The 15,035-nt window shown below is 51.0% G+C and overlaps 1 protein-coding gene across 27 annotated transcripts in view; it reads right to left on the bottom strand.

Annotated features, from left to right (window-relative positions):
- Positions 1-14,373, bottom strand: part of RBFOX1 (RNA binding fox-1 homolog 1) — a 2,003,336-nt gene extending 1,988,963 nt beyond the window's left edge. For 3 of the 27 annotated variants that reach the window (XR_016022576.1, XR_016022577.1, XM_074323039.2), the window contains exon 1: positions 14,057-14,359. Coding sequence is in view for 25 of the 27 variants with exons in the window: in XM_074323039.2 (XP_074179140.2) it covers positions 14,057-14,266 (210 nt within the window). In the remaining 2 variants the exon portion in view is untranslated. Of the gene's footprint in view, positions 1-14,056 lie in introns of all 27 variants that reach the window. The other 24 variants (XM_074323030.2, XM_074323037.2, XM_074323034.2 and 21 more) reach the window with 14 other exon arrangements.
- Between the last annotated feature and the right edge of the window lie 662 nt (positions 14,374-15,035).

The raw sequence follows: 15,035 nt of genomic DNA on the forward strand, positions 1-15,035 counted from the left end.
ACACTAGGGCCCTGACGCTTCATTCTAATGCCCTCTCTTTGACCTTCATCATCCCTGTAAAGCTGTCTGATCTCAAATTCCCACTCAACTTACATTCTTCCATCTCCTGCCTCTCCTGCCCTCTCGCCCCTTCTAAACCGGCCCTTCACAACCTCGTGACCCCTTCTTGCGTTGCTTTCTCATCAGCCTGGACCCCGTGTTCACCTCCAGCTCCTTTGGTTTCACTTCAGCTTCTTTTTCTTTGGTTAAATTCACACAACATTAAACTTGGTACTTTTTGTTTTAAAAATCCCATTCGGTCGGATCAGAATGGTCCATCTCTCTAGCCACCCTTTTATCTGTATCAGACTTAGTCTGGGATGACGTTCACTTAATATTAAGGAGGTTTATGTCTTGGGGTGGTAGAATTTGAGGTGATTTTTCTTTGTGTCTTGTACTTTTCTGGAGTCCTTGAATTTCTTTTTAAACATATATTTCACTAAAAATAATTCAGGTATCATTTTATTAATCGAGTTTGTGATACACTTATTCATACATTCATCTACTCTCCCTACTTAATTACAAATTTCTTGAGTTTTCAGTTCATCTTCTGACCCCAGACCCAGACATCCTGATTCAAAAGGGCGGGACCTTGGAATATACGCATCTAGAAAGCATCAGTGATGATTCTCTTCCAGGTATTCTGTGGGCAGCATTCTGAGAAGCCCCGATGAACAAGAAAGGACCCTTGAGGAAGTTGGCCCTACAGTTTATTTTCCTGTCTAGCATAGGAAGCAGCTGAAGTCTTATCCAGTCAGTATAAAGCATGGTACTGATTATGTGTGTAGTGGAACTCAGGAATGGTTTGATCAAGGCTGAGGGCCTAAAAGGAGGTTCCTGTCTCAGATGCCAAGTCCCCACCTCACACCTGGTAACCAACGAGGACAACTGTTCCTCCGTCTTCAGTATCCCACAGTTTTCGTTCAGCAGAAGCACGTCCATCCCCAAACTCAAACCCAGTTACTCACACACGCTTTCACTATGGGCATTCTGCTAGTACCCACTGTGCAGGAAAAACCAAAATGGCCTCCAAGCAGTGTTAAAGGGAAGTGAAAACTTGAGACCAAGTAGCTGAGGAGGACACAGAAGCATTTCCCAGGAAGCTTTCAGCAGCGCTGCCCCTCCATAACCTCGATCCACTTCCAGGCAAGACCTCTGCTCAAGCTGCACTGACTTTCATGGAGTAAATCACAGCAAATGCAGATGAAGGACAAAAAGGCTCTTCTAACAAAGTTTCACATCACACACACACACACACACACACACACACACACACACACACCCCGCCCTAGTGCCATTCCATTGAGCACCCATGGAAAGCTTGGCTCACTGCTGCAAACGTGAACAAGAGGGGACCCTGACATCAGGGAGCTTCCAGTCCACACACAAGTAATGATAATCCAAGATGGAATAGACAAACCCATCTTGAAAGTCAAGCAAAGTAGCACCGAGGACTGGTTCCCAAACTGTGTCCCTGCCCCAGAGCCAGGGCGGCTACTTGAGATGCACCAGGGAGCTTTTCTGTCAACACAGATCCCAACTGAGCCCCTGAGCATCAGAATTTACGGGAGCAAGCCTCGGGTATTGGTATATTTATTAAACACCCTCCCCACGTGATTCTGATACTCCTAAGCGGTGGGGAGATATGGAACTATGGGAAACACCAAAGAAGGCATGAAAATAAACCCGTAAATGTTGACTACTGTGCCAGATACCACGTTGACAACCGGCATGATCCCCAGTACTTAGAATAACCCCGCAAGTGAGGCATTTGTGGGAATGACCACGGACTTCGTTAGTATCAGAGGAAGGCTTGTGGGATACTCAGTTGGCCCTGCTGGGCCCCCTCCTCCCACGGGAGCCAGTGGGAGGCCCCCTACAGGCTATAGTACAATGTGTCCTATTTTCCAAGGTCACTGGAGCCCAGAGACATTATACAACCTGCCTGAGTCCTGGAAGCTTGTAACTGGAAAAACCTGGGGTTCAAACCCAAAGCTGTTACTCCTAAGATGTTTCCATTTGCGTCAATCCCAGAGCCAGGTCCCAGTTGTAGAAATAACTGAATCTACTCAACGTCCGCTTTTATTTTTAGATACTGCCTAAGATCCCTCTGCGACTATTACATGAGGGCTGTTTGTTACGGAGCAACCTTGTGGAAAGAACCCAAAGCGGTTCCCCCACGTAAGACCCTACACAGTCAGGGAGTCGGGAGTCCTGGGTCCTGGCCCTGTTTCTGCACCTCACTTAGTTTTCTCCGTGTGTGAAACAACAATCTTTGACAAATGCCCTCCCCCAGTGGAGACTTGGAGGAAAGGTCAACTCCATTCATTGTTTTATTTTTTAATAGACCATTGTAGGGTCAACAATGATTTCACAGGATGGAAAATATCACAGTCACAGATCATTTTGCATTCAAATAGAATGTTTTCATTTGCAAAGGGCCCTCACTTGCCATCTAATCTTATTCCTACGAGTTCTTGGAGTGCAGCAGGCTTGGCATTCCTAACCCCACTCCCCAGACAAGAGACTAGGGCACAGGCTTGCCAGATGACACACGGGGAGGGTGATGACCTGTGAAGGCCACCATCATCGCCAGCCCCCTCGCCGACTAGCCTCTCCCAGAGCCGCTGGACTTCTAGGGGATGGGGGGGCGGGTAACTCAACTCTGCCAGTCGGGACCGGGACCCAACGCAGCAAGGCCCTGGTTCCTCAGCCACCCGTGTCTGGGATCTCCAGGTGAGATGCCAACTGCTACCCACCCCACCCTGCCAGTCTCAGATGATGCCACACAGGAGTTGCAAGGAAATTGAGACCTTGTCTGTAACAAGTTGAGTAAGTGACTAAACAGTCACTTCCTCCTAGTACACAGGACAAGGTTCCTTGGTGGTATCTCCCATGAAGAGCTGCCACGGACTCAGAAGCCAAGTTCAATGTCCTTCCCGACAGGCCCCCAGCCAGATGGATACCAATGCACCCTCCAGCTTGTGATACCGGGGGGCAAGGTCCTGATCAAGTATCAAGAACCACACAGAGCCTGCAAAGGGGGAAAAGGCAGCTTCCTTCCAACCCTATGGTTAGTTTCAACTGGGGTCTTTCAGATGGAAATTCAGCAGCTCTTCACTAGCGCCAGGGGGAAGAGCCCACAGACCATCAGCCTGAGTGAGAGCTGACCAGTCAGGCAGACGACACTGATGGACACATGCGTGAACAAGTTTGTGGGGGAAAAGAAGGACCTCGCTTGTGTGGCAAAACACAGCATAGTTTAATCACCAGGAGGAAAGAGCGTCTACAGCAGCAACCCAGCGGTTGTTGGCCCAGGTTTTCTGGAAGGGAGAGCAGTGAGGACAAAGTCTTCCATTCCATCTGTAGGCCCCTTGCAGAGGGAGCTGAGGGAGCTTTGCCGCCATCTGCACGCTGTTTGCTTCTCGTCTGGCTGGGCAGCCGGGCTCCAAAAAAGGGCAGATGGGGCAGATTGCATCCTGCCCCTATGTTTGGAGACAGAAGGGAGGGAAACCAATGGCGGTGTCAGTGGGGGGGTGGGGGGACGTGTTAGGGAGCCCTGTCCAGGCCTGGGGCTGAAGCATCCAACCCCACATCCAGGAGGGTCTTCTCCATCCATCCCCATCCTGGCACCTACACACATTTGGAGCGTCCCTTGGGTTGCAGATACACCAATATACACGGACAACCCCCACACAGGAGTGACAGGTGTAGCAAGTAAAACAACAACATGCCAGTTCAACCTCAACTTCAGATACATGATAACTCATTTTTAGTGTAAGTATGTCCCAAATATTGCATTGGGATATACTTACAGCAAAAAAAAAAATTAGTTAATTTGAAAGTCAAGTTTAACTGAACCCCTGTATTTAATTTGGCAAAACCTGGTCCCACACAGACACAACCCAGGACTTGGAAACTCACAGATAAAGTCACACACGCACAAGAACACAAACATACACACACACATGCATATGTACAAACCCACCTGCCTTGCCGTGTCCAAAGGGAAGGAGAAAGCAAGGGCCACCATGAGGGCCCCACCCCTCCACGCTTCCGTGTCTTCTGTCTCTGGGCTCAGAACCAGCGGAGTCCCGGCCACCTTGAGGCCACCTGGCATCCCGGTCTAACCTGGGGATGGAGATGCCCTGATACTGCAGGACAATGGCCAGCATCTGCCCAGGCCCAGCTTCTGGCCTCTAGCCCGGAAGACGTAGCAGAGCCCCATGGGCCTTGGCAAGTAAAAGCAGGGGGCCTGGGGGTTCGTCTTGGAGCCCACCAGCTGAGAACCTACTGGGAGCCCCGTTTCCTTTCATCTGCTCCCACTGCCTCAGCCCCAGTCTCCTTCCCTGCCATTCAATCCCTCACTGAGCATTTATTGAGCAGTTACTGAGGGCCTGGCCCTGGGCTCAGTACCAAAGACGTAGCCCTGGTAAAGCCACCGTCCAGCTGCCAGAAACTCGGCAATGAACTGCCCGGCACTTACTGAGTGCACACAAGCCAAGCGTGTGGAAATGGGGGTGATTTCACTGAATCCTGCAGGCAGCCCTAGGAGGCAGTCGTTTTGTTTGTTTTTTTAATTTATTGGGGTGACAATTGTTAGTAAAATTATATAGATTTCAGGTGTACAATTCTGTATTACATCATCTATAAATCCCATTGTGTGTTCACCACCCAGAGTCAGTTCTCCTTCCATCACCATATATTTGATCCCCCTTTACCCTCATCTCCCACCCCTCACTCCCCTTACCCTCTGGTAACCACCAGCAGTCGTTATTATTATTAAAATATCCAGAGAGCTCAAACAGTTTACTCAAGGACACACAGGTACCATTTTTCCCTGAAAATAAGACCTAGCCAGACAATCAGCTCTAATGCATCTTTTGGAGCAGAAATTAATATAGGACCTGGTCTTATTTTACTATAAGACCCGGTCTAATATAATATAATATAATATAATATAATATAATGTAATGTAATGTAATGTAATGTAATATAATATAATATAATATAATATAATATAGGGTCTCATATTAATTTTTGCTCCAAAAGACGCATTTGAGCTGATTGCAGGCTAGGTCTTATATTCAGGGAAACGCAGTAAGAAAGGGCAAGACCTGAAGGAGACAAACGCCAACCTTGGCACTTGCAGTAACAACACCAAGCAAACTTTCTCTCCAGGGTGAGACCACCTGCCAAAGCCAGAAGCCAGCGTCCTGCCAGGAGGGACTGGTGGGGGTGGCAGGACCCCAGGGCACCAGGGTGTGAAAGAGAGACAGACAATGCCATCCTGCCCGGTGCCCTTTAGAAAGGTGACCCCTGCAGAGGATGGAACTATGTAGAGCCTTGGAGAGCTGGGAGGGGGGAGATATTTAACCAGCACGTGACTTCAGCACAGCCCCCGCTCTGATCGGGCTCTCCTGATGTTAGGAGCATCTTACAGAAACGCAGGCATGGAGCTCGGAGGGACAAGCACCAGGATATTCATCACCACACCATTTGCAATAGGGAAAAAGCAGGAACCATTCAAAGACCCATCGCGACAGGGCGGGCTAGTAATGTACACGGCAGCCACACAGCAGAATAACTGCCTGAAGAGGAAGGTGGAGCCAGGTCCCAACATATCATTGAGTGAAAAGGGGGCTTTTCCAAGCAATAAATGTAGCATGATCGCATTTTTATTTTTAAACAATTAAAATTAAACTACGTGCACATATACATGCCTGCACCCACACACAGAGGAAGGTGAGGAAGGATATTATCTCAACCCTCTCCAGTGTTACCTCTGAAGAGCAAGACTGAAGAGAACCAGAAAAAGGAGGAATTTTGTTTTTCGGTTTTCTATGTGTGGCATTGCTTACATTGTTTACCACGAGCAAATAATAATCTGTATTACTAAGAAGCGGAACAAAAGCCAAGAAATGATACTCAGACCATGCGGACTCTTCCATCCAGCCCAGGTCCCAGAGGCCAGGGCTCACAACTCCACCAGAACACACCATCAAAAGGGAAAAGCAAGAGGGCACTAGGTAGTGGTCCCCTCCGAAGCACCACAGGCTTTCCCACTGAAACCCACACGTTCCCAGGTCACAAGTCTCCCTTATCCAGACATGCAAGACACACGCCCCACAGCAAAGGCCCCAGCCCTGCCCCGGTTTCTCCAGGATGCAGTCTGAGAGGCTGGGTGGATCTGTGAACAGTCAGGGCTGGAGGGCGCAGAGCCAAGGAAACCCGCAGGGCAGCCCCTGTGTTACCCAAAGACAATCGGAGGCGGAGCTGCAGAGACCCCCTCTCCCTACCCATCCCCACCCCATGAGCCTATTTCTACGATACCCTGAGACACGGTGAGAAGAGCCAGGGGGAAGGAAAACCAGCAAAACTCACAAAGCCCAGCCGCACCTGCATGGAGCCTGCTAACAGCATCTGCCCTTCCCTCTGTTGGTGGAAATCCCAGCTTTCTCCTTTGCACCTTCCAGGTCCTTGCTCTGTGTGCCAGCTCCCCTTTCTTCCTCTCTGCCTCTACCTGCTTTTGGGATTTCCTCCCCAGCAGCTTTTCCCAGGCCCCCTCCCCCTTGGGGCTGTACTCTCAGACCCCGGCCAGCCTGGGACCCCTGCTTCCCAGCTGGTGAGGTCCAGGGGGTCAAATGCTGCCAAGACTCTGGAGAAGCAAAGGAAGGACCTAATAACTTCCCACGGGGGCTGAAAAGAAGGGACCAGGCCAGCTCCTCCACAGAACAACCCCATGAATACAGGGTTCTAATCTGCCTCTCAGGGAGCTGTGCTGGTGGTCAGAAGTCCTGTCGCCTCCACGTGCCGCGCCGCTGCCTGCGAGGAAGGCGGTACAGGAAGCCTATGTGCAGCTCGGAGAACAAAAAAAGGAAATTAATTGCACCATCTGCTTATTAGCGAGAGCTTCTGAGGCAGATGCTTAAATATGCATGCCCAGACATTATAAAACTTCGGAGGGAAATGTTAATTTCAAGAACCCAAGTTCTCGTGCTTGCAAAAACCGTCTCCTTTTCGCTTTCTTCTTGGTGATTTGGTAACCCAGAGTTGCATCACACAGAAGGGTGATGTCACCGGATTTTTGCAGCTGTGCAAAGTGGTGACCCATCTTAGGGAGATGCTTAGGAGGTGGCCAACAAGTCCCTATTGCTTCCATCCTTTCTCTCCCCCATCCAAAACTTGGATGGCACTAGCCTGCTGCCCAGACAGAGGGGTAAGAAAACACCACTCAGAACTCCAGTCCTGCCCCTGACACCAAACACCGGCAAAGCTGGGAGTAGGGGATTTGTCACCCTCTCCTCTGGAGTCCCGCAAGTTGAGACACTGCTGGGACTGTGTGTTTCAAGGGCAGCTGTATTCATGCCCCCACTGGACACCATGGGCGATGCAAAGCCCCGTAAACTGAGACTCTCAGGGTAAATGTTTTTGGCCTTGCAGCCATACCTTCTCTGTTCCAACTACTCAACTCTCCTGTCGTAGCAGGAAAGCAGCCACAAACAACATGCACGTGAATGAGTGGCTGTGTACCAATAAAACTTTATTATCAAACACAGGCAGGGGGCTGGCTTTGGCCCATGGACCAGAGTTTGTCTCCTCCCCTAGAGCAGGGTTCCCAGGAGAATAAGGACTGATCCATCTTGTAGCCCAGCGTCTGGCACATGGGAGCTGCTCAAATACGTGGAGAAGGAATGAGAGAGGCAAGTGGCCCTCAGGGTAGAGAAGTGAGGGTCTCTCAAGGACACCATATAGTCCCAAGGGTGGGACGAGCCTCTCCACGAAAGCTGGGTCCTTTGCCAAGGTAATGTGGGAAAGTGACAGCTAAGCATTGAGGGGAGGGAGGACGGAGGCTTTGGAGTCACAAAAGACTTGTATATTTTTCAAGAGACTCAAGACCACAAGCATCCGTGTGTCATTGCATCCACCTGGTTGGCTGCTGGCGTGCCCAGACTCCAGGCGAATCTTTATAGAGCCCACAACTGGCCTCCATTAAAATTCCAGAAAAAGCTGATGAGCATGACATGGTAACATGAAATCCAATGGGCTCTCTTCAACTCAACTGACCCTCGTCCCTCTCCCTCTCCTGTCTGTGGGCCCACACGTCCTCCACCAGCTGCTCCTCTGACCCTTCTATGGGCCCTTCTCCCCTCATTGCTAAGATTTCCCGAAGCTTATACCAAAGCCCTGTCTCTTGCCACCCAGTCTCCCCCGAGTCAGTCTCGGGTTGTCCCATGGCCTCAACGATATCTACACTGACGACTCTGAAGTCTGAATCTCCAGCCCCGAACCCATCTATACTGTTAACATTGCCAGCCAGGGGTCAGGGCAACCTCAGCCAGAGCCCAAAATCAAATCCATGGTCGTCACCTTAACGTAAGACTTGAATCAACAAACTGCATAGAAGAAAGCGTAGGTACGAAACGTACAGACCTTGGGTTCAAAGAGGATTTCATGAATTTGACCTCAAAGGCGAGGGAAGTAAACGCTAACATAAATGAATGGGACGATATCAAACTAAAAAGCTTCTGCACAGCAAAAGAAACCAACAAAACCAAGAGGCAACCAACCAAAAGGGAGAAGGTATTTGCAAGCAACGCCTCCAATAAGTGGCTAATATCCAAAATATATATAAAGAACTCGTACAACAGAAAAACAAGCAATCCAATTAAAAAATGGGCAGAGAACCTGGACAGACACGTCTCCCAAGAAGACATACAAACGGCTATCAGATATATGAAAAAATACTCTATTTCACTAGCTATTAGGGAAACGCAAATAAACACCATAATGCAATATCACCTCACATGACTACCAGAATGGCTATTATCAACGAGACAAATAGTAACAAGTGTTGGAGAGGCTGTGGGAAAAAAGGAACCCTCATACACTGCTGGTGGGAATGTAAATTAGTACAGCCACTACGGAAAACAGTAAAAGGTTCCTCAAAAAATTAAGAATAGAGTTACCATACGACCCAGCAATCCCTCTCCTCGGTATCTACCCCCAAAAATCTGAAAACACTTATCTGTAAAGATGTATGCACCCGATGTTCACTGCAGCATTATTTACCATGGCCAAGACATGGAAACAACGAAAGTGTCCTTCAATAGCTGATTGGATAAAGAAGTGGTACATGTACACAATGGAATATTAACCGGCCGTAAGACTATGTGGAATATAAAACTGAAAGCAATAAACAAACAAGACAAACAAACAAACAAAAACTCATAGACACAGACAATAGTTTAGTGGTTTCCAGAGGGTAAAGGGGGAGAGGATGGTAGATGAGGGTAAAGGGGATCAAATATATGGTGATGGAAGGAGAACTGACTCTGGGTAGTGAGCACACAATGTGATATATAGATGATGTATTATAGAAATACACACTTGAAGCCTATGTAATTTTACTAACCATTGTCACCCCAATAAATTTAATTTAAAACATAATGAAAGAATAAAAATAAATTCATGGTCTTCCCTGCCATTTTGGAAGTAAACTTGACCCGACCCTTTCTCCTTCCCCATATTCAATTTATGCTTCAGTCCTTTGGAATGTATCTCATAAGCTTTCGTTAATTCAGACACACAATCGCCACTGCCACCGCCACCACTGTCCAAGCCACCAGCATCATCCCCGGCAGAGGCCTCTGTCCCAGTCCCCAAATTGGTCTCCCTCCGGCTCCTTGAGCGCCAAGTCATGTTCCAGAGGACACAAAGAGACAATGACCATGTTACTAAAACTTTAAAAAGCCAGGAGGACGTTGGACTGTAGTCCAAGCCTTTCCAGCTGAGACACCCAAATCAAGCTCCAGTTGGTCAGCACTGGGGTTAAATATTTCTGAAACAGGTAAAGCTAAGGGCAACACAGCTCACACTCCAAAACTGCTGCAGGAACAAGGGCACCCACCTCCCCAAGGGGGCTCAACCATCCATTATGTGGTCTGAAAAGAATGCTCTCCGTGCCACCTTCCTCCTCCGAGGAGCCTCCACCAACCTGCACCCCACTTCTAGCCCTTGGAGGAGGAGGAAACCCCCGACTGTCTCCCACTCACACACTGCATTCCTCAGAAGGTACCCTCACAAAATGAGAGGGGGAGAGCCGAGGCAGACACGCCGCGGCTTGAGAGATCGTTGCCAGGGAAATATCTACATCAAGGCAGAGAGAGCGTCAGTCCTGTGGAGTCCAGTTGTACTCAAATGAGAATCCTGAAACCCAGATGTTGGTCCAAACCCTGTATCGGCAAGCCGGCTTTGGAATTCTCCAGCGTCGGAGTGAACCCCGAGTGCCACCTGCTCCGCCTACCCACAACCCTGCCTCCTGGAATCCTGGGTGAGAGAACCAAGGGGAGAATTGGGGGGACATCCGGTCAGTTCCATGCAGAAAGCCAAGATGCTACACAAATCCGACCTCAGGTTTAGGTGGAAGGGATTCCCCCTCATACTTTACCAATGGATAAGGGGTTGAAGGATGGAGTCTGATTCACCCGAATAATTAAAACCAGAATTGACCATTTGTTATGTGCGTTTTCTGTGTCTAAATGCTGTAAGTATTTTCCATGTATTATCTTGTTATTTTATGGAATGCCCACATAACCTTGCATTGAGATTGAATCTCCATTGTACAGATGAGGAAACTGAGGCCCGTGGAGGTTGTGTAAATTTCCCAAGGGCACATAGCTCCTAAGTGGTACAGCAGAGACCCAAACTCAACACCCACATTCTGAAACATTATTGCAGGTGTAGACCAGTGGCCTTCAGCCCAGGTGATTTCACTGCCTCCTCCCACAGCCCCAGTCAATGGGCAGTGTCTAAAGATATTTTTGGTTGTCACAACTGGGGTGGGGGGAGTAATGCCACAAGCATCCAGTGGGTGGAGGCCAGGGTTGCTGCTAAGCCCCCACTACAGAATGATGTGGCCCCAAACATCAACGGTGCGTAAGTGGAGACGCTCAGGTACAGACCGTCACCAGCAAGAAGGAAAACACCTGCGGTCTGGATCCACCTCTCGAGGGAGCCTCATGCTGACAAGAACCTTCACTCCAGTCTCAACTCCAGGGACTCTTGAGTGGGGAGTCCATCTGGGGATTCCAGGGCTTCAGATGAGTTACTACCCTTGAAAGCTCAGTGCTGCCCAACACAACCCAGAAATCTGTGCCAAGTCGCCTGATCTTGGGAAAAGCTGAGCAATGGCTGTGGTTGCTAACTAGTTACCTAGAAGCATCTTTTTTCTCCCTCCAGCAAGAGCTGTGGGTGGAACACCCCTTGGAGTCACTCTAAAGGAACAAGTAAAGGCTCTGGGGGGACCAGGTTTTCAATACCTTCTCAACAGCGTTGGTCCTGGAGGGGGCAGATGGAGCCTGTGAAACTTCTGATGCCTGGTGGGCAGTCAGCCCTCACTAGACACACAATGCCCTTCCCCCACACCTCCAGCAGGACTCAGACACACAGAGGGCTCCTGGGGCTCCAAGCGACCTCCTAAAAGCATCCCCTAGCAATGCCCCTCCTGAAAGACAAGACACGAGCCCAGGAGCCAGGCTGAGGGGACAACCAGTCCCATGTAAACCAGTCCCATGCCATCCAGAGCAGCAGACCCAGTGACAGGAAATGGTATTTTATCCTTAAAAACATCTAGATATAACATGGGTAGGGAGGTGGTGCCCATGCAGCGTCTGCAGAGAAAAGCCCAAAACGATCTGCATCTAAAAATAAGCTGCTAATGAAGAACAAGGATGTCTTTGACATTTCAGCCAAGGGAGTGGTCTACACAGACAAAAATCTCATGGAAAAGCGTGCTGTTCTCCTTGATCCACTTGGACGTGGTCTATGAGTGAAGCAATGGGCTCTGCTCAGAGAAATAGCTGCTGCTGCTGCTGGCACCAGCCTGAAACTGCTTCCTGCTTCTTTAAAGGGAATATTCCTATAGAAACTGAAAAGGAGAAACCTGTCCGATGGGCCTTGTGGGCAGCCCGGGCTGTGGGCAACCTTTAAACTTGGAAACTAAGACCCCGTGCTCATGAGGTGCCACTGTCCCCGGGAGATGCAGGTGCCACCAATGGAGAGAATCGTATTCAGACGCAGGAAACAAGGACAGTTTCTGTATAGTTACGACATAATCCTTCAAGCCATGGGATCCCCCCCACTTCCCTTGTGAACCAAAAAAATCAGTGAGGTTTCTGCCTTTTAAAAATTTCCGTCATCTACACATAATTCTTGTCACCTCCAGAAAGCGTTTAACATGGAGATTCTGGCCTAAGACCCTTGTCTCTTGTCACGCAGCCCAGAGCCAAACATGGCAGCAAGCAAGCTGCAGGGAGTGAATTTCAGTACGAAATCCCATTTTATTGAGCACATGCTATGTGCCAGGTGCAATGCTAGGTGCTTTCTACAGATAACCCTTACTTCATCTCTGGAGTAATAACCCCATTGAAACGGGGCCTGTTGATATATCCATTTCACCGGTGAGGACATTAAAGCTTGCAGAGGTTAAATAATTTGTGCCAGGTCACCCAGCGAATGAGGGCCAGAGCTGGGACTCAAAACCGAGGAATCTGGCTCCAAACCCGCATTCTTACGCATGCCACTGCATTGGTCACTTCAGCTCCCTTCTGGTAGCCTGGTCTTTGGCAAAGTTCATGGAAAAGAGGGAGGGAACAGGAGGAAGAGGGGGCCTCTAACAGGTAAAGTTTCAGGGCTTTGCACTGCCCCCTCCCTGGGTTTCAGACCCAGGACCTCTCCTCTCACCACACTGTGACACTACTCCCATCTCAGCCTTTCCATGCTGTGTCCCAGGAAGCTTTCCCTAAGTCTCAACCTTCTCCTGGGATCTCAGAGAGAAATTCACCTGATTTCGGTGTCCAGGTGGCCCAGGATCTAAACACGATGACAGCCACAGGGAGGCATGTGGGGTCAGCTGGGCTCTGATGCAGTCCCGCTAACGGCAGGCAGGCAGCTGCTGCCTGCGTGGGTCTGGGAGAAAGAAGGGGAACGCTCCCTTGTGGGGCTCACCAGCCACTAATCAAATTTTTAAGGCAAGCTCAGCCAAGCAAATGGCCAACAATGAAAACCTTTGGAAGAAACAAAAAGGTCAACCCCGTTATCCATTAAAAACTCTCAAGGTGGCAGCCCTCGCTGTGGGGACAGCTGTTCAGCCAACCCTTATCTGTCCTCCAGACACTCGTGCTCCCCAAATGTAAGGTCAGCCAGGTCACATCTGGAAGATTCAGGAGAGGAAGCAGAAAGCGGGGCCGGGGGTGGGGTGGTCAAGCTGGCCCCAGGGCTCCATCCTACACACACCTAGTGACTCACGTACCCACTCACACACACAACAAATCACCCTCACAGGTGCCCTCCATGGGCGGGGACCAGAGCCAGGCGGCACCCAAGGGTTTACACAGAACTTTGCATCTGCCCCTCTCTGAAGGGAAGGAGAAGAACTCGGGGGGTGGAGGCCACCTGCCTTCTCTCTCAACTCTGCCCAGCCTGAATGGGGGCAAGGAGAGGAAGACGCGAGGCCACAACGAGCTTGGTGAGCTGCTGCCAGCCCACACGCGGCCGACTGGCAGAGTCGATGCCCAGGCACTTCCCACACGAGCCCCTTACCAGGTGAGAGGCACACACAACCAGCAAAGTCGCAGAGAGACACCTAAAACAGCGCTGCCAAGGATGGGGGTGCAGGGTAAAGGCTGCTCAGAGCAACCGCCACCTCCTTCCCCTTCTGGGGGGGCCCCCAGGACACAGACACCCCCCCCACCCTTCGCAACCAACCGCAGTGCCCAGGGGTCTCCCACCAGTGACGACTCAGGGAGAATCAGCAAGTCCGTGCTACACTAACACGAAGGCAGTTGCCACCGACCACGGAGCATCTAGTTTCTCAGGAGGGCCCCCCAAGCTCCCACAGGGCGCCCGCTCCGCGGGAGTTGCTGCTCAGTTATCAAGTTGGACCTGACCGCGGAGAGCGGGGGCGCATGCCTGCCCACCCCCCAGCCGCGTGCCTCTTGGGCCCCTGCTCACTTACACCTCTGCCTTCACCACCTGTCTGGGTGCTGGTCTCTTCCCTGCCCAGACGTGGTGCGTCTTCTCCCTCCTTCTGCGCGGCGCTTCCTGCTTCCAGCCCCAGCCTCAACCTCTTCTCCTCCGGAGGGGCGTCCTCTTCCTCCCGCCTCTGCCGGCCATCCCTGCCTCGGAGCTTGCTCGTGTCTTCGGGGCTGCCAGAAGGGCTGGCCATCGCTCCCCGGGGCTCTGCCTGCACTTGAGGAAGCGGAAGGAGCCAGCAGCCTCCCGAACCCAGCGGCCTGTCGGTGGGAGATGGGGCTTCTGAGCGCGGCCTCGGTGGGTTCGCGCGGCGCGCCTCGGAGCTGGGCTCCTCGCTGGACCACTCCTGTCTCTCTGCCGCCCCCTGGTGGCTGCTCGTGCACACCGCGGGCACGCGTGGAAAAGGCCTGAGCGGGTCTCACCTGCCCGGGCAGACCGCTCGCTCTCCCTTACCCAGGGGCCATGCCCACTCTGGGGCAAAGCCCTGCCCCTGGGTAGCAGTGCATGGTCTCCCTGCCCAAGGAAGAGAGGAGAGAAGGGACAGACAGGTGTCCGCTTCTCTAACGTGCTGCAAGAACGGACACCCTGGTCTTGGGAGCTATTCTGCATCCTGAATGATTTGGAGGTGGCTGGAAAAAGGAGGCTGCTCCAAACGCGTTGAGAATTTGGCCTGAAGGACGACATGCTTAAAGCACTGGCACCATCTTTCAAAGCTGTGCTTACCTGTCAAGGACGTTTACTGAGCATGGCCATGCAGGCGTGGGCTCTGGCCCTGTGGAACCCAGTGCCTGGTGGGGAAGACGGTGATTGGGCATCTTCAACAGAGTAAAGGGCTGCAATGAAGGGCTGGGTGCTGGGAACCTAGGAGAGAAGGGTCTCGCTGGCCGGGGAGCTGGGAGAGGTGCAGGGGTGCCCACTGAATGGAAACTACAAATGAGTAGTTCTCAGCCAGGTGCAGGGTG

Source organism: Rhinolophus sinicus, chromosome 10, assembly GCF_057876585.1.
Source record: "Rhinolophus sinicus isolate RSI-liver-muscle chromosome 10, RSI-T2T, whole genome shotgun sequence".
Taxonomy (NCBI): Eukaryota; Metazoa; Chordata; class Mammalia; order Chiroptera; family Rhinolophidae; genus Rhinolophus; species Rhinolophus sinicus.